This window comes from Diabrotica virgifera, chromosome 5 (assembly GCF_917563875.1).
Source record: "Diabrotica virgifera virgifera chromosome 5, PGI_DIABVI_V3a".
Taxonomy (NCBI): Eukaryota; Metazoa; Arthropoda; class Insecta; order Coleoptera; family Chrysomelidae; genus Diabrotica; species Diabrotica virgifera.
This window is the reverse complement of record NC_065447.1, coordinates 246,954,491-246,980,326: the sequence shown is the minus strand read 5'-3', so window position 1 is coordinate 246,980,326 and position 25,836 is coordinate 246,954,491. Positions and strand designations below refer to the sequence as shown.

Sequence of the window (25,836 nt, the reverse complement as noted above, 5' to 3'; positions counted from 1 at the left end):
CATATTTCCCTAAAAAAAATTTACTAAAAAAATTTCGCCAAATTTTTTTATAAGAATGAGGTCTAGGTAGTGTGGTGGTCATATCTAGTATTGAAGTCGTAAAACTCCATATTTTTGTTTAAATTTGCTTCAATTTCAGTAAAAAAAAATCTAACGGAATGATATCCAGTTAAAGTTTTGGTCATATCTTCTATCTACCACATAATGTTAAATCTTTCTGTTAAGTGTTTGGGCTTGAGTTAAAAGATCCAAAGGAATAAGACCTGGATAGTAGTCACCATTTCTTCCATCTGTTATTGTCTATGGGCTAAAATGAACCATACTGAGATAATAAATTCAAAAAATTGTACAAAGTTGAGGAACAGCAGTCTTGAATTTTAATACCAAAACCTACGTTTTATTTGACGTTTAACTTAGTGACAGATGATAAATGACAATTGACATAAACGGCCTAAATGACAGACACCATAGTGTACTGGACAGTATGACAACAAAAATAAAAACATATAAAACTCAATTTTTATCACCTTTTATTAATGCCTCAACAATAATATAAACATAATATGTTACCCTAACTGTAGCTGTACAAAATTTAGGTGGGACTTACAGTCTGATAGTAGAAACAATTACTTGATTGTGCTATATCAGAAAAATGGTAAATTGATGTATGTGTGTATTCGAACATCTCGTATGTCTTTGCGATTCAACCTCGTTTCCTAAACCGCTCAACCACCAGTCAAAAAATTGTCAGATCGCAACGTGGCACGCAACTCCAAAATTGCACTAAGAACAAGAAAAAAAAAAAGAAAAATTAAATGAATAGGAATAAAATTTGTTTGATACATTTCGTGATGTCCTCTTGGCGAATGTCCGTAGAAAGGCAGTAGGGCGGGAGGGGGCCGGGGGCCGCCAGCGCCCAGCGTCAGTACCGGGAGTCCGTCATCTCTTGATCGTACTCCATAACTAGTCTTTTGATGTGCGACAACTTGTCGTGCAGATATTGGAACCGCCGCATCGTCCGCTGGTGGTCCAGGTTCTTGTTTTCTTGGTATTCACGAACTATCTGCTTTTTGATGTCCTACAAACACGACAATAATAAACTCATCGGTTAAGGGGGTATAAAATTTTGAAATTTTTTATTTCTTTATTATTTTAGATGAAAGTACATATCCCGAAGAATACTCTCTGAAAATTTCAGATTGATCCGATCAAAATTACCGGATATACAGCACGTTGAATATTCCTCCTTCGAATCGCTTTGCAGCAGGTTCGCGCCAGCGCGCTTGAGCGTAGTGAGAAACGTTCAACAGATGTTCCCCTTCTCTTTTGTAAATTACTTCGTGATTCAAAAGCATATTCCGGTGAGCACACTTTACGATTTTACAGACAGAAAATAAAATGAAAATGAAGTCGTCCAAACTTTAAACGCGTTTTTCTCAAAACTGCTTTTTTCAAAGGCGGTCGACATTATAACTAAAAAACTACTTGATCGATCCACCTGAAATTTTGCATAGATTTTTTTAAGACATTTCGTGAGGTAACGCTGTCGAGATATTTCTTTTTAACAATAATAAATATGTTGATTTGCACCTTTTTTATAAAAAAATAAAAAATCGTTATTTTGACTTATGTGTGATACCAAAAACTTAAAAATCGTTAAAACTAAAAAAATCGGTAGCGTTACCGCGAGAAAATCATAAGCCAATAAAATCTTTTTGAATTTTTTGTTGCACATGATCCAATGATGAGTGTTCTGATGTCCAACGCAAAATCCATTTTTTGAGCTATTGACTGGCCAGTTGGTTGCTAAAACCAGTGCCAATAAAACACAAACACACACCTTTTTTGAGCTGTCTAAAAATTTGCCACCGACATTTGGCTTATTTTTCAATATTTTGCCTTGAAATTATTTTTGAATATTCTTTGAATTGTACTGAATATGTTTATTTTATTTAAAAATAAATTAATTCTAGCATAGTTTAAAAAAAATTCGCAAAAATATACTTTGTTGATTTCAAACCATACCCCCCCCCTTAATTTCAACCATAATTAGATACTGTATATTAATACAATGTATATAAATATTTATTTTAATTGCACTTCGTATGATTCTAGAGATTAGCTTGTTTTATTTTATTTATTCATATTTAATTTTATTAAATTCTTGTTGTCATCTATTATACGTATGTACGGATAGTTTAATCAAGTAACACCGACATACATTTTTTTTCATGAAAAATATTTCAAGTGTCCGATAGTAAACGGGGTCCGATAGTAAATGGGGTGTGCTGATCACGAATCTGTGGTTAGTATTTTCCAGCACGTCAGGATTTCAGGGAAACTGTGAAATTTTCATAGAAACTTCCAAAAATTTTTATTCAAACTACGAGTATATTATTTAATAGAAAATTGCACTGCAATTTTTTTTTATTATCTCCCTTTATTGACAATCAGATATAAAACAAACATCTAAAAGTCAATTTGTTGGTCTTACATTAAATTAATTATTGTAAATGTGGTGACGTGGAGATAAACATCCAGCGATGTTTCAGTTACCTCTTAGGTCGGATGGCCAGCTTCTTCTGAGTCTTCTATTGTGGACAGGTTGCAGTAGTGGATGAAGTAATGGATTAGGATGGTCTTCTAGTTTGTTGTGGTGTTTTCTGTTGTTTTCTCGGATACATATGAAATTTTTAGATCAGTGTTTAGAGTTTGGTTTGATACATACCATGGTGCATTAACTATTGCTCGAAGTATCTTGGATTCGCTCTCTGGATAATCACGGTATTGGATTTGCTAGCACAGCCCCACAGTTCAATGCCATAAGTCCAGATTGGCTTTATCACTGCTTTATATATTAGCAATTTGTTTTCTATTGAAAGGTGGGATTTTCTTCCGATGAGCCAGTAAAGTTCTTTGGTATTTAGGTCAAGATGCAATCTTTTCTTTGTTATATGGTGATTCCAGTTGAGTTTACTGTCAAAGTGTAGCCCTAGATATTTGACTTGATTACTTTGTGGTATTTTTATTTGATTGATGGTTACCGGTGGGCAGGTTCCAATCCGGATAGTGAATGTTATATGGGATGATTTTGTTTCGTTTACCTTAAACTTCCACTTCTTCAGCCACATTTCAAGTGATTTTAGATGCTCTTGGAGATTTTGTGTTGCTGCAATAGGATCGTCGTGCTTGGCAAAAATAGCAGTGTCGTCTGCAAATGTCCCGATGGTTGTTTTATCATTTGTAGGCAAGTCATATGTATATAGTATGTACAATAATGGCCCTAGTATGCTCCCTTGTGGTACGCCAGAGTGAATAGGCTTGTATTCCGAGACCTCTTCATTAACTTTTACTTTAAACTGCCGTTCGTGTAGGTAAGCTTTCAGTAGGTTGTAGTAACTTGCTGGAAGAATTCTTTTTATTTTGCATAACAAGCCTGGATGCCAGACTTTGTCAAAAGCCTGACTGATGTATATAAAGGCTGCTGTGCAGTACTGCTGGTTTTCAAGTGACTGGTTGATGGCGTTGACTATGCGATGGCACTGTTGTATTGTTGAATGGCTTTGTCGAAATCCGAACTGATGATCTGGGATCCAATTTTGTGGACTTATTTATTTCTGCATTTATTCTGTTTAGGATAAGTCTTTCAAGCAACTTGGAGATTGTTGGTAATAAGCTGATAGGCCTATATGATGAGACATCTAGAGGGTTTTTACCAGGCTTTGGTATCATAATTATTTGTCCAATTTTGAGTGCTTTGGGCCAGTAGTCACATCTGAGCATTGCATTGAATATGTGCAGTAGTTTAACTATGCCCTTTTTGGGTATTTCTTTTTAACATTTTTGCGGTTATCAGATATTCACCTGGTGCCTTCTTTGGGTTTAGGGTTGCAATTACGTCTCTAATTTCTTTTGGAGTAAATGGTTTTATTCGGTCCTGTATCTGTAGTGGTTCTTCTAATAATATTTGGTTCGCTTCTGGTACTTGGTCGTCATTTAGTGGAGTAAAAACTTCTGCTAAATAAATACTCGGCAAAGAGGTCAGCCTTTTCTTTATCACTTTTTGCCCATGGTCCTGGTGGTGTTGAATTTTTACGTATTGGAGGTAATGCTGTTATTGGCTTTCTTTAACTTTTTATGGGCTTCCATATAGAGTTGTCTTGTCTTGATAGATTGGTGATGTAATTCGTGAATGACTCATTTTTGACTTCTTGCAGCTTTGATTTTAATTTGTTGCTGATGCGATTGTATCTTGTTCTGCTGTCTGGTGTGTGTTCGTTGCCATGCAGATCTGGCCTTTCTTTTTTCAGCTACCAGTTTTTTTATTTCTAAAGGTATATTACTTATGTTTCTGTTGGGACTACTTTGTGGGGTAGCTGATTTAGCTGCATACTGTAGAATGTTTATAAATTTGTTATAGTCCTCTTCTATTTCTTCCGGTTTTTTCAGCCTCGTTGTTATTTCGATAGTATCGTGAATTATTTGTCGTTAAGTGTCCCAGTTTGTTTTATTGTTATGCAGATGGAGTTTTGGTTTTTTAGTGATAACTGTTGTACTTACCGTTGCTATTATTGGGCTATGGTCAGTAGTTAGGTCATAGCTTGGTGTTATGTCTGTATACCGATACCGTTTGTTCTGAAGAAGTCCAATAAATCTGGTTTTTTGTTGGGATCGGTCGGCCAGTATGTTGGTGTTCCCGTTGAGATAAATGAGTAATTCTTATTTTGTATAACATGTGCCAGTTCTCTGCCTTTTGTTGTTATAAGTCGTGACCCCCACAAGGTATGCTTGCTGTTGTAATCTCCCCCAGCAATGAATTTTGGTCCTAGGGTTTGGAAAAATTCTTCATAGTGTTCTCGTTTTAGATTATGGCGAGGAGGGCAGTACACAGCTGTTACGTTGACATTATATGGAAGTGCTTCAACGCTTACTGTTGTTGCTTGGATGTGTTCTTCTTCGTACTTCAGTAGTTCATGATGTTTAATATTTTCTTTGATGAGTATTGCTGTACCTCCGTGGGCTGTGCCGTCAGGATGCTCAGTATGATATAGTTTATATTTAGGTATGTTAAAATAAGTTCTGTTTGTAAAGTGCGTTTCACTAATTAAAAATATGTCAATTTTATTTATGTCTAGAAATATTTTCATTTCTTCTGTATGGCTTGGAAGGCCGTTGGCATTCCATTGGGCTATTCGAAGAAACTTAGCCATTTATTTCATTTTGTTGATAAGCATGGTAAGCATGTTGAGGACCATGCTATTTTGTTGGATTAGTTGGTTGAATAGATTCTTGAATTCTTCCAAAAACTTGTTTAACACAGTGGTTGTATCTTCTGTTTGGTTGTGTTAGTTACTTCAGCGTAGCTCAAGCCCTGGGGCAGTGGATCGGATCGTTGTTGTGTGTTTCTTGTGTATATATCATTTGTGTAGATTGCTGATGGGTTTTGATGCGCTCCATTGTTTTTGTTGCTTCCTTTGGTAAGTTTCTTATAGTGATCACATCCCTTATAATTGGCTGGATGGCCTCCATTGCATAACGCACATATGGCTGGCGTCTCCTTGGACTTTTTGCACGTGGTGGTATTGTGTGAGTCTCCGCATTTTACACAGACGAATGGTTTATTACAATATGATTTGGCATGTCCATATTGTTGGCATCTCGTGCACTGTATTATACTGTTTTTTTGAGTTCGTGGAGGTTCTATGAGTACTACTCTGTTCTGTAGGCCTGTTATATTATAGACATCTTTATTGTCTTGCGCGGGTTCTAAATCTACAAAGAAGAGATTAAGTGGTTCTTTGGTTTTTTGTTGTTTTACATTGACTATGTTTCTCACTTTGTGCCCTAACTGAGATAGTTCACTTTTTATGTCATCAGTATTGGTTGAGTGATGTAAGTATCTGATCACGATTCTGTAGGCTCGTTCTTCTTTTAGTTGGTACGTGTGATGGTATATATTTTTTCCCTTGGACTCCTTAACCAATTTTCGGTATATTTCTGGCGTTTCAAAATTTATTTTGACAACGTTGTTTATTAAACTTTTTGTCTGGTATTCTTCTTTTTTCGCTATTTCCTCTAATTGCTTTGTCATCTCGTTGAAATCCTGTACCCCGTGTACAAATATTGGTGGAGGTTTTGGTATTTTGTTGGTTTCTGCGTTTCCAGTATTTTCTTCTGTTTCTTTCGACAGCGATTGAAATCGGTTACCTGTTTCAATTTCGCTTGGATTTTGTTTGTTGTTATGTATTTTCTTCCTTTATTGCTTCCCATGACTTGCCATGCGTTTTTACTGTTTGTCTGATTTTCTTCTTCATCTTCGCTGGTTGATGTCATATAGTGAGTTTCTCTGTCTTCGATATTTGCACTATTTTTACTTGATGTCGGTATTTGCTGCTGAACTGGTTGAGAGTAATAGTTTGTATTTAGTGTCTGGATAGGAGTTGTATGATACTGTTGTTGCATAGTTGGCATATTCATGTTCATTGAATTTTCTGGTTGGTTCATCATTGTTGGCTGCCACTGTAGTTGGTTATTGGTTGCGTGTGTCATTTGTAGATTTATTGGATCACTCTGTATGTTTTGTTGTTGATAAACTGGTTGTCCATTTCTGAACCCATTAAGATTCCCCGAAGGGAACATATTGTTTTGTTTTTCTCACTTATTGCTAATTGTTTTTTTTATTGTTGTTGATAAGATAATTAGAATTCTTAATCACCGGTTTTTCGAAGCGCTTTAACGATGTTTACACCTCGATGGCCCAGCGACGACTATCCTGCAAAATTGAGTTATTTAAAAAAAACAATACAGTATAATCCGTTAGACAGTTAGACAATTATTGTTGGTTTTTTAAAAGAAAATCGTTCTCTTTTTCCGTGAAAACTGATGACTGACGATGAAAACTTCGTTTGATGATTGCTGATGAATGGTGTAAAAAAAGGTGGTCCATGAGGTACATGTCGTTTATCAGACGGTACATCAGGAAATTGAATTGTATGTTTATTTTTCGAATTAAAACCTTTGACATCGCGGGAGTGAAAGTCGTCTCCATGGTTTTTTGGTTCCCTCCATACCATAGGAATGCCGAAGGATAAAGAGCTACGTATACCTTTTGTCAATGTTCTCAGTAGCTTGACACGCTGTACACACACTTTGTGTGGAGCCCAAGGTTTGTCCTGATCACCAAACACTTAGTTAAAGACCCTCTAGCGAAAGATATCAGCTACATATTATATAAAATATTTATTTCTTTTAATTTATTTTATTAAGAAACACTCATGGGAGTGCGTTTAGTACTTCACGTAGTGTGTGGTAGCGCGATCTATCATTTCATTGCGTTTCAGTCGTTTTTATCCGTAGTCCACGACAAGAAGGCTATGCTTTCAATAAAAATTTGACCTATTGCAATAAATTTAAAAATCACCATAGGGGAACAAGGGGCTTGTTGCAACAGGGGTAAGTAGTAACACAGCTTTTTCATAGGTTATTTGACCGTTTTTAACTAATTTAGCTGACTCAATCTTATTCTCTTATCGCCCTGTAAATGACACCGTCTAGCCAGCCATCCTCCGATAGTTGCAAATAGTAGTTTTGTGCACGTGCTTCATTTGGATGAGGTAATTTAAAATTTGACTCTCATAAAATTTTGGTTATCGCTATTGTTTTAAACGGAAATGAATCTTTCGGTGTTCATTTCTTTTCTAAATTTAGTTACACTTTGATGTTGCTTAACGATTTTACGATTAGCAAGATATTTTTACAGTTATTTTAATAAATATACAAAAGTGTGCTACGGGGTATGTTGTAACAAAACGTTGGGGCTTGTTGTAGCATGTTACAAATTGCGCTGAATCTTACTAAATGTATGATCTACAATATAAAAACGTATTATTTAGTTTAGTAATAGTCCAGAACGAGACAACATAAAAGAAAATGAGAAAGGGCAACTCAAAGTCAGGAAGTGAAGTCTACGAGTTAGGTTCAGCGGAAATTTTAGATAATCAATGTAGCATAAAGCAAGCAAGTAAAACAGCACGGACTGTGTCATGTATCTTTATAACGATATAGAAAAAAAGAAAAACATTTTAAGAGTCTACAAGTGGGCTGTACTAAACCAGGGATAGTTTTTACAGCCGAAGAAGAAAGTAAAATGGCTTCGTATATTCTGAAGTGCACCGAAGTATATTTTGGACTAATTCCCATGAAGATGCGAAAACTGCTTTACCAATATGCTGTGAAACTCAGTGCTAAGCAACTTCCTTCTTCTTGGTACCAAAATTATACAGTTGGTCTAGATTGGGTCCAAAATTTTATGCGTAGAAATCTACATTTATATTTAAGAACACCAGAAGCCACCTTATTAAGTCGAGCAACATCTTTCAACAAGACCAACGTTGGTATTTTCTTCAAAATATTCCAAAAAATTCGAATTTTCGTAATGTTACAACCTGCCCCAAGAGATGTTACAACTAACCCCAAGCGCGTGGTAAGTTGTAACAATGCACTTTTTTGGTAAAATGCTAGTTGATTAAAAAATAACAGTCTTCTTAACTTTTCTTCAGTTCAATTTTGTTCAGAAAGAGTTAAACTAGCGTTTAGTGTTTAATTCCTGATAATTGAGAAAATAGCTGTCAAGATATATTTGATTTTATGAAAATTGTTACAACTAGCCCCCTGCTCCCCTACTATCGACATCTCCGAAATCTCTTCTCGACATTCAAAAATAAAGTATATAATCATGCCTATTTTCTGTAACTCATTTCGATGATACAAGTCAGGAAAATTGAATAGAAGTGGCCAAGTCGAATATAAATAGTTAAAATCGGTATTCCATAACTCCCTCGGTATCTCCACAATCGGAATAGTGAATAGAAATTACTTCGACACCATTTACCCTGTCGAAATTAGATTTCAATAGTCGGAACTGTGCTTGACGCAAGCGCATTGTATTTTGTTTTGACGTTTATATTTTATATCTACTAAAAATAATTTATTACTACTTATTTATCATTGTTTATAGTACTTTTACCTTTTGTATCTGCTTAATTTTTAGTCTGTGGTGGTATTTACTTAGGGAATTGTATATTTAATTTAGACATGTACGAGTATGCATAGTGTGACCACTCCAATTCAGTCGAATTCGGGACAAGGCTGAAAAAAATACCTGAAATCCGGGACTTTTTAATGAAAATCGGGCTATTTTTTTTTTAATATAGAACTATATCATCATTTTATTGATTACTTAACATTTTTATGTTGATAAAAATTTTCTTGATGGGATGAGTTGTAATAATAATCACATTTTTGTTAGTTTTTGACGTTTCGACTTCCAATCCGGAAATCGTTCTCAAAAAAGGAAAAATTATAAAATCAACTGATGTTGGACTTCCATGTAAATAGAAACTTATAAGAATATAGTTATCATTAGTACATATTCATGTTTTTACATCATCTTTTCAGAAGACGATAATTAAAATACAGAAACGGGAAAAAGTCCAGAGTTTGAGTTTTCGTAGAACTATAATACCACGACATAAAATGCATGTGTTTTGAATGTGGTGTTAGTATTACACTCTAGAAATTGTCGACTTTTTTCGTCCCACCAATTCAATTTGATGCGAAGTCTTAGAAGAATAACATATTCAAAATTTGAAAATACAATTTTACCAAAACGTTGAAAATTCGGATGGCCCGGAAGCCTTATCCGGGACGCCGGGACACGACTTTGTAATTCGGGCCATGTCCCGGATTTTTCGGGCTAGTTGGTCACACTAAGTATGCATCAAACCTACCCTTAAAATTGATTTGGCATCCGAAATTCAGATTCTGAATGCTGAATGTTTGCCAGTCACAGTGTTGCCAAACTTTTTTGTTTATTTCTTGTACAATTTCAATCAATGGCATAATGTACAAAAATAGATTGTACAAGAACGTTTAAGATATAAAGAGAGACTTACAGTGTTGATTGATAAATATAGTATTCCAGTTTACTTGTATTTGTATTAATCAACGCTTATAGAAAAGAAAATAATTATAGAAAAGACGCTGTTTTTGGGAAAAGTTGTTTATAAGTTATTTTAGCTGGAATCAAATCTTAAGATTGTATAATTATTAGTAATATCTTACATCATACATCTTATCCTCATTTATCTTTTTTATTTATCAGTTTATCTTCTTTTTTACAACAATTTTAATTAACTTTGATTTAAAACCATTTATCATCTTTTGAGGTTTTTGTGTCCAATATTTACACTAATATTTTATTGTTTACTTTTCAAAACGTTTCTTCTTTGTTATTTCAAAACTATTTTTAAAAATGTAACTGTATGTAATGTGATAGTATGAAAAATTGAAGATATGGCAACGGTCAATGGAACCAGCAACAAACAGGTCAGAACACTAATTTCGCTTGAAAATGCGGGGTTGCCACCCCCTCTTGACCGCGTGAAATAGAAATTGCCAATTTCGATTTAACCTGCTTACGATGTGAGTTACAGAATGCCAATCCAAACACGAAAAATGACGCGATAGATATCAAACATTCCGGTTTCGGGTAACTACGATTCGACTTGGTATTTTTATTCGATTTGTTAAAAGTTACAGAATGAGGTATGTAATATTATAATCGACTTACTTTATATTTAGGACTATTTTCGTTTTCTTTCTTCAGGCGTTCTTCTAACAGAGCGAACCTCCTGGAAACCTTCTCTACAATACTGTGCAAATCACGATACTCGGTATAATCGGCATTGAAGTCCGCCTTATACCGTCTCCTCTGATCAGCATCTTGTATGGTAACGTATTGCCTGAGAAAATAATCAAAATGTAAACAAAAAAGAAATAATCTATTAATATATCTATGTTAAAGACTCATCATATCATTGATAATGCAGTCGCTCATTAAGTACGGAGGAGAAACTTTACATATACAAATACACAAACTAATAACACTTATATGGAAAGAAGAGAAAATACCAACAAAATGGCACGAAAGTGTAATAATCCCCATCCATAAAAAAGGAGACAAAACCAAGTGCTCCAATTATAGAGGCATCTCCTTACTTAATATGGCGTATAAAATCTTATCGAACATCCTATTAAGTAGGCTAACACCGTTTGTTGAAGATTTCATTGGGGAATACCAAGCCGGCTTCAGAAAAAATAGATCGACCATAGACCAGATTTTTACTCTAAGACAGCTGCTTGAAAAAGGATGGGAATTCAATAGAACTATCCATAATCTCTTCATAGATTTCCGACAAGCGTACGATAGCATTAAAAGGGATCAGATGTGGAATGCAATGGCAGAACTTTCATTTCCAAAAAAACTTATCCAGCTTGTTAAGATATGCGTAAACGGCTGTAGATCCAGAGTACGGATAGGTAACAAACTCTCAGAATCGTTCGAAATAAGCAGTGACCTGAAACAAGGAGATGCGCTGTCACCTCTCCTTTTTAATATAATCCTGGAGAAAGTAGTAAGAACAGCACAAATTAGAACAGAATTACTGACAGTAAATGGACCAAAATTACTACTAGCATACGCGGCTGAGATTGACATTGTGGGAAGCACAGTCACCAATGTGAAGGAAACTTTCAATAAATTGCAGGTAGAGGCAAAGAAAACTGGTTTAAGGATAAATGAAGAGAAAACCAAATACATGTGCATCAACAGACAAAAGAGACGAGATAGAATAGGACAATAGACACTGTGTCTACTGAAGTCGACAGGCAACACTGCATATGACACTACCACAAAGTATTTTAATCATACATATAAGATTTTAATACGCTGTGTTGGTGTGTTGAACTCTGTCATTGGTGTCACTGTGTCAGTTCAATTGTATGAATACGATCGACACACTCTAAAGTGTTAATACGAGAGTGCCATTCAACACAGTATTACACATCTCTAGGTATAGGGCAGTCATTGAGGGTATTTGGCTCCGAATTCCATCCTACTATATCGATTTACTTGATATTTTCACAGTAAGTAGGGTTTAGTTTAAGAAACAAAGTTTACCCTATGACGATGTGCGCTTTTATCTTGGGGGTGGTTTCCACCCCTTTTCGAGGTTGAAAATTTTTTTGGTTAAAATAGAGACGGAAGAGGCTAGAGAACCTGATTCTAAGCAAAAACTGTTCTATAATTTTTTTTTGAAACCTCAATACTTTTTGAGTTATTCGTGGTTGAAAATTGGCCATTTTCATTGAAAAATGAAATGAATACCTTAAAAACTATACATTTAACAAAAAAACTATACTAAATATTTTTCTACCTTATAAAAAAAACAAAGAGATTAGTTCCTTCATAAATCTTCTAGTTATAATACAAAAAGAGATATGGTAGGTGAGAAGAGTTTGTTTTTTGGTGCATGCTCAAATCGGTGTATTCAACTTGAAATAACAGAGAAATGGTCGATTTTAGGTGTATAATAATTAATAATACCAGTAACTTTTGTAGTGCTTGAAAAGGCATTTAAAATGAGCAATATTAAATGTCGATTACATTCAAACTAAGCGAGATATGCTACAAAAAAATTGATGACTAATGTATTTTAAGAAGAAATGATAAGTATGTTTAACCCCTCATCCATCAGAATTATAATACATCGTTTTGGTTTTACTATACTTTTTAATATAGTGTCCATGAACGGTTTTTGAACAAAATAAGATCAAATTATACAGCGCATTTTTAAATTTTCTTGAAAATCTTCCTTTTTCTCCATGTAACTCGAAAATGATAAGAGATACGAAAAAAGATACCACACAAAAATGTGAGATTCTTTTAGATAAAAATTTCGTTTTTATTTTTCATTACTGTATCTCTTATCATTTTCAAGTTACATGGAGAAAAAGGAAGATTTTTAAGAAAATTTAAAAATGCGCTCTATAATTTGATCTTATTTTTTTTTAAATCATTCATTTTAAACCCGTCCAACTTTTTGAACATAGAAATAACACTATAATAAAAGGTATTGCAGAAGGAAAACGATGCATTTACATTCTGGTGGATGGGGGTTAAAATTACTTCTCATTTTTTCTTAAAATACATTAGTTACAGTTGAGTCTGCGAGTCTTTACCCGTGCGTCATCATTTAAAGCATACGAACTAAGTCGATGATAAGTCGTAAATTGAAATTTACTAAACGCAACAGCAAGTGACAATAAGTCACTTGCTGTCGCGTTTAGTAAATTTAAATTGCATATGCTTTAAATGATGACGCACGGGTAAAGACTCGCGGACTCAACTGTATCAATTTTGTTTGCAGCATAATACCTCGCTTAGTTTGAATGAAATGGATCTTTAATATTGCTCATTTTAAAGGTCTTTTCAAGCACTACAAAAGGTATTGATAGCATTATGCACCTAAAATCGACCGTTTCTCTGTTATTTCAAGTTGAATACACCAATTTGGGCATGTACCAAAAAAAAAAACAAACTCTTTTCACCTACCATATCACTTTTTGTATTATAAGTGGAAGATTTGTGAAGGCAAGCGTCTCTTTGTTTTTTTATAACCTACAAAAATGTTTTATATAGTTATTTTAGTTAGATGCATAGTTTTTAAGGTATTTGCGAAAAACTGTTCGAAAAGGTGTTATGTTTCAATGAAAATTGTCAATTTTCAATCACGAATAACTCAAAAAGTATTGAGGTTTCAAAAAAAAATTATAGAACAGTTTTTGCTTAGAGTTAGGTTCTCTAGCGAGTTCCGTAGTTATTTTAACAAAAAAAAAATTTCACCCCTGAGAAGGGGTGGTAACCACCCCCAAGATAAAAGCACACATAGGCATAGGGTACTTTAAATTAGGAGATAAGTAGAGGCTATTTCCAAAATGTTATTAAAATCCATGCAGTAGGATAGAATTCGGAGATAATATCCTATTCTTGCTCCCATTGACTGGCGTAGTACGATGGGAAATGGATGTGCAAAATCGTAGAAGATAGAGGGCTATAGGCTACAGGGGATGTGGCGAAGACCCATCCCGAGTTGTAAAACCAGTCAAGAATACGAAGAAGAGTTATATTTTTTGTGAACTTACTTTTTATAATCAGGAAATTCTTCGTTTTCGCTTTCGTTATTGAAGTTTCCATCCACATCGCTATTGGGCAATCCTTCAGTTTGGCTGTCGGGACTCACTCTAGCTATCCTATTTTCTGTCGAAGATGTGACATTCGTGTATTTGTTATTAACAACTCTATCACTGATCCTATCATTCACTCGATCATTGATGCGATCGTGGACTCTATCATTGATGCGATCATTGACCCGCTCATTGACTCTATCATTGACCCTATCATTGATTCGATCATTGACTCTCTCGACTCGATCATTGACTCTATCAACTCTATCATTGATTCGATCATTGACTCTATCATTGACTCGATCATTGGCTCTATCATTGATTCGATCATTGAGTCGATCATTGACTCTATCATTGACTCTATCATTGATTCGATCAATGACTCGATCGTTGGCTCTGTCATTGATCCTATCGTTGACTCTATCACTGACTCTATCAATGATTCTATCGTTAGCCACGTCTTGTGGCCGATTTTGGTGTTGCGATCGGTTGACACCGTTCGGTATTCGATTTACGATGCCGTTTGGTCGATCACTAGGCGGCTTGTCACGATCCCACTTGTCGGCCTGCAGCATCTTCACGGCCGGAGATATACTACGACTATCCACGAATGTCTTTTCTTGAATTACATCAAAACTGCAAGGAAAATAAGTAAATTTACCACCAAAAGATACAATCAACTCGCAATTGGCATATACAGTGCGCGCATACAGTATGGAAACATAAAGATATCTGATTGATGGATTCGACCGTTACTTATGGAAGTTCATTTTATCTCACAATAAACACTGAAAAACGTTTGTTTTCTATATTTTCACAAAATTTATTACAACTATGTTATTACTACAGCTGTTTCGGCAAAGTGCCTTTCTCAAGTGATATATTTTACAATGTGTTTGCCTTTTTAAGTCTTTAACTGAAGAGGTTGAGGAGTGGGGAGCTGTTTGTCTCGAGTTGGTCATTCAGAATTATATCTGTATTTTTTAATTTATTAATTTCCACTTATTCTAAAAGTGATAGCTTAAGGCCTTTATTTTGAATATGTAGAATTTGAAACTCTTCATTGAAAGAATGATTATGATCTAGAAGGTGAAGTGCGTATGTAGAAGTGTCTGTTTTTCTATTGTTGAAAGCCCTTTTGTGTTCTGCTATCCGTTTGTCAAAAGTTCTGCCAGTTTGACCGATGTAAGTTTTCGGACAGTCACCACAAGTTAGTTTGTACACACCACTCTGTAGTTGCTTTCTCTTTCGGCTTTTATTGTTTTTAATATGTTTGCTTAAGTTATTGTTAGTTCTGAAAGCTGGTGTTATTCCTTTCTTTTTTATGTATCTGGCTATTTTTGTTGTTATTTTGCCAGTATATGTGAGAGAGCAGAAGGTACTGGGTTCTTTCTGTGGTGGTGGATATTTTAAACCAAAAACTCCATAAGAAAGCCTTGAAATTAGTGTATCCACCACCACAGAAAGAACCCAGTACCTTCTGCTCTCTCACATATACTGGCAAAATAACAACAAAAATATCCAGATACATAAAAAAGAAAGGAATAACACCAGCTTTCAGAACTAACAACAACTTAAGCAAACATATTAAAAACAATAAAAGCCGAAAGAGAAAGCAACTACAGAGTGGTGTGTACAAACTAACTTGTGGTGACTGTCCGAAAACTTACATCGGTCAAACTGGCAGAACTTTTGACAAACGGATAGCAGAACACAAAAGGGCTTTCAACAATAGAAAAACAGACACTTCTACATACGCACTTCACCTTCTAGATCATAATCATTCTTTCAATGAAGAGTTTCAAATTCTACATATTCAAAATAAAGGCCTTAAGCTTTCACTTTTAGAATCAATGGAAATTAATAAATTGAAAAATACAGATATAATTCTGAATGACCAACTCGAGACAAACAGCTCCCCACTCCTCAACCTCTTCAGTTAAAGACTTAATAAGGCAAACACATTGTAAAATATATCACTTGAGAAAGGCACTTTGCCGAAACAGCTGTAGTAATAACATAGTTGTAATAAATTTTGTGGAAGTATAGAAAACAAACGTTTTTCAGTGTTTTATTGTGAGGTAAGATATCTGTGACACCCTGTATGATATAGTAACAAAATGTTGGTTATGTATATCCTCATTATCTTCTAGGCGTTCGAGAGTTTCTCGACAATACATTTCCAAATCATTGGATTGGAGGAAGAGAAGCTATCGAATTGCCAGCAAGATCACCGGATTTGACACCTCTAGATTATTTTTTATGGGGTATAGGAAACTAATTTTGTTTCCATACTTTACGCGTGCACTGTATTTAATTATTGGATGGATTCAATTATTAATAGACTTACTGACTATCACACGTCCTCTTCCCAACATCGTCTTCCTCATCGCTACATTCACGCTTCGCTTTGACATCCATTAAACTATTAACATTATGTCCATTGAGTCCATAGCTACCCCCACCACCTATACCATTACCGTTGGACGGCGACTCCCTACTTCTAGGGTTCATGTTGCTGGCATCTCTGGAGTCTGTCACTGGTCGCCGTTGACTGTTATTTTCCACCTAAACAACCAGAATAGCCAGTTCTTACATCTCATTCACAGAACGAAGTCAAGTAAAAAAGAAAAGAGAAAAGTCCCAGATACAAAATTTATTTAAATAATAAATAATTATTTAAATCTGAAAACTTTTCTTGTTGGAACTTCTTTCTGGTAACATCTTTAATCTCTGACTTTTAAAATTTATAGGACAAGAGACGACGAATAAAGAAAGCGAAAAGGACTCTACAATATGCAGTCACATTCCGCTTACATTCGTCTAGGAAAAATGGTCCGAAAGAAATTTCCTAGTACTCAAAATATGAGTAAAGATAAAAGTGAAAAAGGCTTATCTTACCGGCTGGTGGTACAACGGGTCGGGGTGATGTTTGGGTGCATTGTGGGCGATTCGCTGCCGTTTGTAGGAAAAGCCATCAGAGCCCTCGTGATACCCTGGTCGTTTGTTGGCTGCTGACGTCGTGGAAATGAGGGGCGGCGATCCCGGTAGGGTACTAGTAGGCGATTGACCACTTCCCGAGCTGCCTCCATCGCTACCGCCACCGGGAGGAGTCAGGGTCTGCGGCTTTCGATTGGAGATTGGGGAACTATTGAAAAATTTATTCATTTATCAAAAACCTAATAATTTAGAGGTAATTATTGTGAAACAATTGGCATCCAATGATCTAGGTGAGAGCTTCACCGTTATCCATTGGTTGCTACGTGGTTACACATTGGCGCCCAACGTGGGTCTTTTTTTATTTCAAAACGGTGCTTAGTCTAAAAACAGTAGTTATTGAGTAGATACAGTATGAGTACTTACTTAGGAGGACGCCTAGGAATCTCCGGGACAGAGAGCTTTTTAGCGACGTTCATTTGCGGCCTAGAGCTACTGACATGGTTGCTTCCTAGGCCGTTGGACAGATGACCATTGGTCGAAGAGTGGACGACTGCAGAGGCAGGCGGAGGGGGCGCAATGGAGGGCTTCGGCTGATACGGCTGTGACGACGGCTGCTTCAGAAGGCTGTCGCGCATCGATGGCATCTCTCTGCGCACCGGATGTATCGACATTCTGCTCTGCTTTACCTTCACTTTGCGGCCTATATCTGTCTGGTTCGGTTTGATTTCTCTTGTGCTGAAATTACATAATTAAATATACTAACAAAACCTCACAAGACTTGTGAAACTTTAGAAAGTATAGTTTTCTAAAATGATTGAAGTAGATTTAAAAAAAAACTCACCATTTGTTTTTATATTTATCTTCGGCTTCAGTCATTCTGTTTCGGGTAACTTCGTAGACGTCGTCATTGGCATGAATACGTATTTTGTGTGGGATAGATCCGAGGCCTTCCAGGGGGCCTCGCGGAGTCCCTACCTGTTTGATGCACTCGAAGCTTCCTCCAGGTCCTTCCATGTCGGCCGTGCTCGACATGGAGAAGCTGAAGGAAGTGCTGCCCATGTTGTGGTGCAAAGACGGAAATGATAGTTCCTGGAAGGAAATACAACAATTATGGAAGAAAATTTAAATCTAGACCTGGAAATGGTAATATTTGTTAAGGTAATAAGATATTATGTAGCGCCATCTAGTGAAATATAGAGGTAGTTTGTGTAGGCCCCAGTTAATCCGAAGATCTAATAATGTTGCTTTTTTGATATATTTATATAAAAATGCTCAATTTGTTGCTTAGGCCACTGTTGCTCTCAGTGGCGGCTCGTGATTTTTACCATAGGGGAGGCTATACCTAACTGTAAAATATCTAGACAAAGGGCTATACCCCCGTTAAGATAGGCAAAATGCCCTCACTCCCAGAATTCAATATATTTATTTTTTTTACGTTCTATGCAATTAAAAAATGAGATAACGCGGATTTTTAGATCGCCACCCCCTTACCCCTCCCCCCACAGCCAAAAAGGTAGATTTTTAGATTTAATTTTTTTTAGTTGGGTTGTAATTGATTTAAAAATTTCAAAAAATTCACACATGTATCTGATACTTTTACAAAACATGTTCATTTTTATGGACCCGTAGGTCGAGTGTACATAACCTCAAAATTTTTTTTAACTTTTTTAAAGCTTATAACTTTTTCTTGGAGGGGTCCAATTTTTTTTGCATTTTGTAAATTTTATCAAAAGCTATCTCTCTGATTTTTTTCAGATTTTTCCGTTACCTGCGCCATCTTGAAAAATCCGGAAAACTGTTTTTTTAGGGGGTTTTTGGAGATTTTCTCCATTTTATAGACTGCAACATAGATCAACTCAAGGTTTTGTTAATAGATTATGTAGAATTTGAAATAACTGAGTATTTTACGACTATCAAAAATTGGGCAAAATACCCCAAGCCCCCCAAAAACATTGTTTTTTTTTAAAGTTATATAAGGGTTTTTGTTGGCTTAATGATATTTTTTGAGATCGATACAGCCTAAAAATTTTGAATTTTTTTCATTTTTTTACTTTATGTGATTAAAAAATAAGACTCATCGCATTTTTAGCCCACCAACCCCTCCCCCTGCCCCCACAAAAACGTCATTTCTTCTATTTTTTTATTTAAAGTTTTGTAAGGGTTTTGCGGGTCTAATCATATTTTTTGAGGTCGATACAGCCAGAATATTTTTTTATTTTTTTACGTTCTATGTGATTAAAAAATTATGACACCGCAATTTTAGCCCACTTCCCCTATTACCCCTCCCCACAGCCAAAAACGTAAATTTTTCGATTTTATTTTTTTAAGTTGGCTTGCAATTAAATCGAAAATGTTGTTCTAAAGCTATCAATTTTGCAAGCTATCAAGCTGTAATTCAAAAAATCAATTTTTTCACTTCGGACAAATCTGTTTTAGATTATCTGGATCAACCTGAACAAAAAAGGTCTCTTATGATCTTGCTCTAAAATTGACTGTTGTCGAGTTACACGCGATTTAAAATTTGAAAAACGCGAAAATGGCCATTTTCAAGGCTTAATAACTCGATTAAAAATTATTATTAGGAAAGTCAGAAAGTGACCAAATCAAAGTTTAAAGCCCCCCCTACAAGAGCCTGAAGAAAGTTTTGTCATTATTTTATTATTAACTATTAATTTTAATAATTAAAAATGAGCGCTAAGCACGTATTGAGGCGGTCGTCCGCGAGAGAGATGTACAATTCATTGGACGTTCTAAAAAATATCGATAAAACAAGTATCGATCGAAGTCAAAAATACGTTTTAAAAAAATAAAAAAGGAATTTTGAGGTTATGTGTACACTTGACCTACGGGTCTATAAAAAATAGATTTGTTTTTTAGAAGCCTCATAAAATGTTTAAATTAATTGCAACTTAACTAAATAAAAAAATAGAAGAATTGTCGTTTTTGTGGGGGCAGGGGGAGGGGGTGGTGGGCTAAAAATACGATGAGTCTTATTTTTTAATCACATATAAAGTAAAAAAATGAAAAAAATTCAAAATTTTTAGGCTGTATCGACCTCAAAAAATATCATTAAGCCAACAAAAACCCTTATATAACTTAAAAAAAACATGGTTTTTGGGGGGCTTGGGGTGTTTTGCCCAATTTTTGATAGTCCTAAAATACTCAGTTATTTCAAATTCTACATAATCTATTAACAAAACCTTGAGTTGATCTATGTTGCAGTCTATAAAATGGATAAAATCCCAAAAACCCCCTAAAAAAACAGTTTTCCGGATTTTTCAAGATGGCGCAGGTAACGGAAAAATCTGAAAAAAAGTCAGAGAGATAGCTTTTGATAAAATACACAAAATGCAAAAAAATTGGACCTGCAGCCCCCTCCAAGAAAAAGTTATAAGCTTTAAAAAAGTTAAAAAAAATTTTGAGGTTATGTACACTCGACCTACGGGTCCATAAAAAATGGACATGTTTTGTAAAAGTATCAGATACATGTGTGAATTTTTTGAAATTTTTAAATCAATTGCAACCCAACTAAAAAAAAATAAAATCTAAAAATCTACCTTTTTGGCTGTGGGGGGAGGGGTAAGGGGGGTGGCGACCTAAAAATCCGCGTTATCTCATTTTTTAATTGCATAGAACGTAAAAAAAATAAATATATTGAATTCTGGGAGTGAGGGCATTTTGCCTATCTTAACGGGGGGTACCCTTTGCACTAGCAAAAAAAATCTAATTTAAGGCCCCATTTTTTTGACCATTTTTTATTTACATTTTATAATATCATCATAATTCATAATTTCATAATATCATATCATTTTAAAAATAGTTAGTCAAATTGTAAAAGTGTATTAGGAAAGTTTGTGTCGTTTATTTGTTAACAATTCTATCTCTATAAGTAGATATGCATATCAAAATAAATACAGATTTGAACTTTTGCAGTCCATACAGGTTGAAGGTTCACATTTTTTAAGATAATAAACTGAATTTTTTTAATTCTAAAAGCGGCCTACTGCGAATCCAAAAACACGGTAAATTACCGATATTTTACTTTGCATTACAGATATAGGAAAAAGTTATTTGAACAAGTTGTTCCAAATATTATTCTAACCCCACATACCAAATTTCATCATAAAATTCGCCCTTTTAGTTTTTTCATTATTTGTAGTCAGGATCCTAAAATTGCAGAGGAGGTTGCTGGCCGATCAGCCGTCCTTGCCCAATCTCCGGGCAGTGTGTGCGTTAAACTATAATGCAGCTCTAAGGAGACCGGGTCTCCGTAAACGCTGCTGGGCTGCGCGGAGCATTAGCAAGTGAGATTTTCCGGCCAGCAGCGCTCCAGTTTTAGGATCCTGACTACAAATAATGAAAAAACTAAAAGTGCGAATTTTATGATGAAATTTGGTATGTGGGGTTAGAACATTATTTGGAACAACTTGTTCAAATAACTTTTTCCGATATCTCTAACGCAAAGCAAAATAGCAAAATAAACAAAACAGTGTAGCATGTGTAAAAAATTTATGGGGAGGCTAAGCTTCCCTTACCTCCTCTGACCAGCCGCCACTGGTAGCTCTAAGGGCCTCAATTGACTTCTTATGTATAAAACTAAGAGGTGTATTCTTTTAAAAAACAATCTATATCTCATTAGATAGGTTTGATGCCTGATTATAAAAATATTTATTCAGATATCTTATATTAAGATGGTTATGAAACATAACATTTTAAGAGCCAGATAAAGAGAATATTTTACAGGCAACATTCCTTCCTCACTTACACGAACAAAGATCATTGCAATTCGAAAACAGGGCAAACCAAATGATAAGTCAGAAAACTAACGCCCCATAGCCCTACTCAGCATGGTATATTAAACTATTAGAAAAGCTCCTCCTCATCAGAATTAGTCACAGGATACTTCAAAATGTCCTCAATGAACAAGCTGACTTTGGTCCTCATCGAAGCTGTATGGACTGTACAACAATCATCATCATTCTCATAACGACTAGTGTTAGGACAGGTGTGGGAGAGACTGATAAATTTCAGGTGAAAGTAGGATTGCACCAAGGCTCGGTGCTTAGTCCTTATTTATGCTCATTAGTTTTGGACCAGATAACAGCGAAACTACAGGGTAGCATTCCATGGTGCCTAATGTATGCTCATGATGTAGTGTTAATAGGAAATAGTGAAAGAGACTTAGAACAAAAACTGGAACAGTGTAGAGACAAGCTCTGGAGAAAAAAGGTTTAAAACTTAGTAGGACAAAAACAGAGTACATATTTGGAATGTTCATTTAAAGATGGAGTTACTACAAATAAAATGATATCTTTGGATGGTGAAATGATTGTGAAAAGCAATAGTTTTAAGTACCTAGGATCGGTATTGCAGAGTAATGGAGAAATAGATGGAGATGCATGCAGTAGAATTAGGGCTGGATGGATGAAGTGGAAGGAAGCGAGTGGTGTGTAGTGTGACAGAAAAATTCCAATGAAGCTGAAGGGAAAATTCTATAAAATAGCCATAAGACCGGCTATGATGTACGGAACTGAATGTTGTGCAGTGAAAAAGAAAGAGGAACAACGAATGCATGTGGCGGAAATGAGAATGCTTAGATGGATGAGTGGAGTGACAAAGAAGGATAAAATTATAAATGAGTACATTAGTGGAAGTCTAGGTGTGGCACCAATTGATGCCAAAATGAGAGAGCATAGGTTAAGATGGTTTGGTCATGTTCAACGTCGAGACGTTAATCACCCAATTCGAAGAATAGCTGAAGTGCAGATTCTTGGAAGGAGTAGGAGAGGAAGACCAAAGAAGACCTGGGGGAGACGATAAGGCAGGACATGTTGGTAAAGGGGATTAACATTGATATGACCCAAGATAGAATTGTGTGGAGAAATGCAATTAGGGAAGCCGACCCCGCAGAGGGATAAGGCAAAGAGAATGATGGCATTTGAAATGTGGATCTATCGACGAATCCTTAAAGCTCCCTGTACCGCAAGAATAACAAATGAAGAAATCCTGAGAAGAATTGGTACAGAACGACAACTGCTATGCACAATTAAACAGAGAAAAACGGCATACCTGGGGCACCTAATTAGAAATGAAAGATACCAGTTTCTGCAAACCTTAATTGAACGAAAAATCGAAGGGAGGAAGAAGGGGAGTGGGCAGGAAGAAAATGTCATGGCTCCGTAATGTCAAACAATGGACAGGACTAAAAAACATAAGAGACCTAATACATACTGCAAGGGATAGAGAAAAATGGTCAAACGTGATCGCGAACATTCATTAGTGGATTGCATAAGAAGAAGGAAGAAGACTATATTTTCTGACTATATACAAAAAAATAAAAACCTTATCTTGTAAAAGGTATATTTAAAATCCCTAAAAAGGGCTGTATCACAACAAAACGTTTTCGGAATCAATATTCCATCATCAGTGTTATCACCTAAAATAAGTATGACTCTATAAGTAAAACAAACGTGAGGTTGAATTTTGACAAAGGTAAAAAAGTGAATAGATAGTTATACTTACAGGTTTACATGCTTTAAGCCACCAAAATGTACGGGCAAAAACCCTTAAATTGATATTAAACAGTTGGGGTTACAATAGGTTTGTTCTAGCATCAGTTTCAAACGGTTTGAAACCATCAGCGAATAGTCGACCAGCGCGAGTAGAGGGGATAGTACTGGTGACTGTATTATGTTCTCTCACTGACCAACTGTTTGCTGACGGTTTCTGACTAGTTTGACTGATTGCTAGAACAAAACTATTATATTATCTGATTTTAAAGGATGTTAAAAAGATTTCCAGATTAACCCCTGGTATCACATGACATCAACCATATTGGTTGGGAAATTATAGGTAGAACCTTACATGGCAGAGTTTAGGTGACAACTGACCGGAATGGCCCTCTGAAGTATGTCAGCACTAGACTGATACCGTACCTTGACAGAATGTAATAATATGTGTAGTTAATTCAGCCAAAAGAATTTAAATTTTATGTTAATATTTAAAATAATAACAGTAGTGAAAAAATTTGTTGGGATTAAAATTAATCTACCCTGAACAAGTAAGATGCATAAAAGTTAAAAATTATAGAATCAAACCATAGACTTAAATAATGATAGACGGAGTGTCATTCAGAGCGCAGTGACGACAGCATCTTTTTTCTTTGGATCAGTGCTGTTTCACTCTTACGCATAGTAAAGCTGCGATAGGAGTCCGCCCCTTCCGTGCCTATACTCACACTGAATGTCATTATAGATTCTCGATACAATGTGCTAGAAAGAGATACCGCAAACCAGTCGAAGAGATCTTGTCGTCAGGAAGCGCGGAATGTAGGCTCACTCTATGAATCAAACAGAAGTGAATTAATACTTTCTTTAGGGTAGGCAATTATCATTACATAGTTTGAAAATTATAGATTGTAAATACAGAGTTGTACTTTTCTAAGGTGTTAGTTAAGCTGATGTTATAAGCTTAATATTTGGTATAATTTATTAATAGAAGGATCCAACAAAATAGATAAAAGAAGATATATATTTATTTTGGCTGAAGAAACATGTATTACTAGATGTGAATGTAAATAAGAAAAGAAGTAACGAGGAGACCGAAGAATCCAGAGACCCGACATCAAAGTATTTGGAGATTTACTTATAGAGTTACACTTATTTTAGGTGACAACACTGACGATGGAATATTGATTCCGAAAACGTTTTGTTGTGATACAGCCCTTTTTAGGGATTTTAAATATACCTTTTACAAGATAAGGTTTTTATTTTTTGTGATTTATGGTATACAGCCAGTACAGGAATTTTTTCCTTGTGATATTTTTATATACAAAAAACTTTTTAAATGTTTTTTTTGTTGTTCATTGAATACTAAAACAGTGGCTGCTTCAAAACATGAGTGTCCAATGTTTGCATACGACGTTTACCTACACCTGCGTCATTTGTGATATTTATCTTGTAAGATCTGTTAATTCCACTCATTGTTGTCGATCATCTTAGGTACCTTATCGCTATCAGCTGACGAGAAAAATACTGATTTTGAATGGAAATGATAAAAATATATCATTGTTTTTTAATGGCACAAATTCCTGTTTGGCACGACCGGAAATTCAAAAACGGAAAAGACAACAATGCACTAAAGTAAAGACTACGGAAAAAAGTATGTCAGTTGTTTTTAGCTTTATCACCATCAAAAAAATTAAAATGTTATTAACACTTACCCCATTTTCATTGCCTAAGAACTTGATTGTCGGTTTATGGTGGTAAAATTTGTTCTGAAATAAATAAAAATAACATTAATAATTACTGTACTTACTAAATACTCCAACAAAGGGTGCCTCCAGTATAGATAGGCAAAATGTCCTCACTCAAAGAATTCAATTGTTTTATCTTTTATGTTCTATGTGATTAAAAAATAAGACCCAGTGCAATTTTAGTCCACCACCCACTCCTCTATCCCCAAAAACGTAATTTTTCCTTTTTATTTTTTTTTTTTTGGGTGGGTTGCAATCATAGAGGTATACAGTAATAATTTTATCGTTTATAGTTGTCATTTTGTTAAAGTTGTAAAAGCATTAATTAAAGTATTATAGTATGCTTGGTGTTTGAATACAATTATTTTAAAACAGAGTAGTAATACTATTAACTAATGTATTTTTTCTACGAGCGTGCAAAAATGTTTACTTTCGCGCACGCGTTTTAGTTTATAAAGTTTCACTTTTCTGCACGCGTTTTACTTTTCCGCACGCGTGTAGATATTTTAATATGGCCTTAAAATAATTATAATACATACAATAAACTAATATTTAGA

At 35.2% G+C, this 25,836-nt stretch overlaps 1 protein-coding gene across 1 annotated transcript in view; it reads right to left on the bottom strand.

Annotated features, from left to right (window-relative positions):
* Window positions 1–513: 513 nt before the first annotated feature.
* Window positions 514–25,836, bottom strand: part of LOC126884766 (RNA polymerase II elongation factor ELL2) — a 69,060-nt gene continuing 43,737 nt past the window's right edge. Inside the window, exons 2-9 of the mRNA XM_050650984.1 lie at window positions 25,247–25,300; window positions 17,867–18,114; window positions 17,449–17,760; window positions 16,987–17,233; window positions 16,436–16,653; window positions 14,044–14,721; window positions 10,631–10,802; window positions 514–1,078 (exon numbers count right to left, since the gene is read on the bottom strand). Coding sequence (XP_050506941.1) covers window positions 923–1,078; window positions 10,631–10,802; window positions 14,044–14,721; window positions 16,436–16,653; window positions 16,987–17,233; window positions 17,449–17,760; window positions 17,867–18,114; window positions 25,247–25,300 — 2,085 coding nt within the window. The 3' untranslated portion in view covers window positions 514–922. The remainder of the gene's footprint in view (window positions 1,079–10,630; window positions 10,803–14,043; window positions 14,722–16,435; window positions 16,654–16,986; window positions 17,234–17,448; window positions 17,761–17,866; window positions 18,115–25,246; window positions 25,301–25,836) is intronic.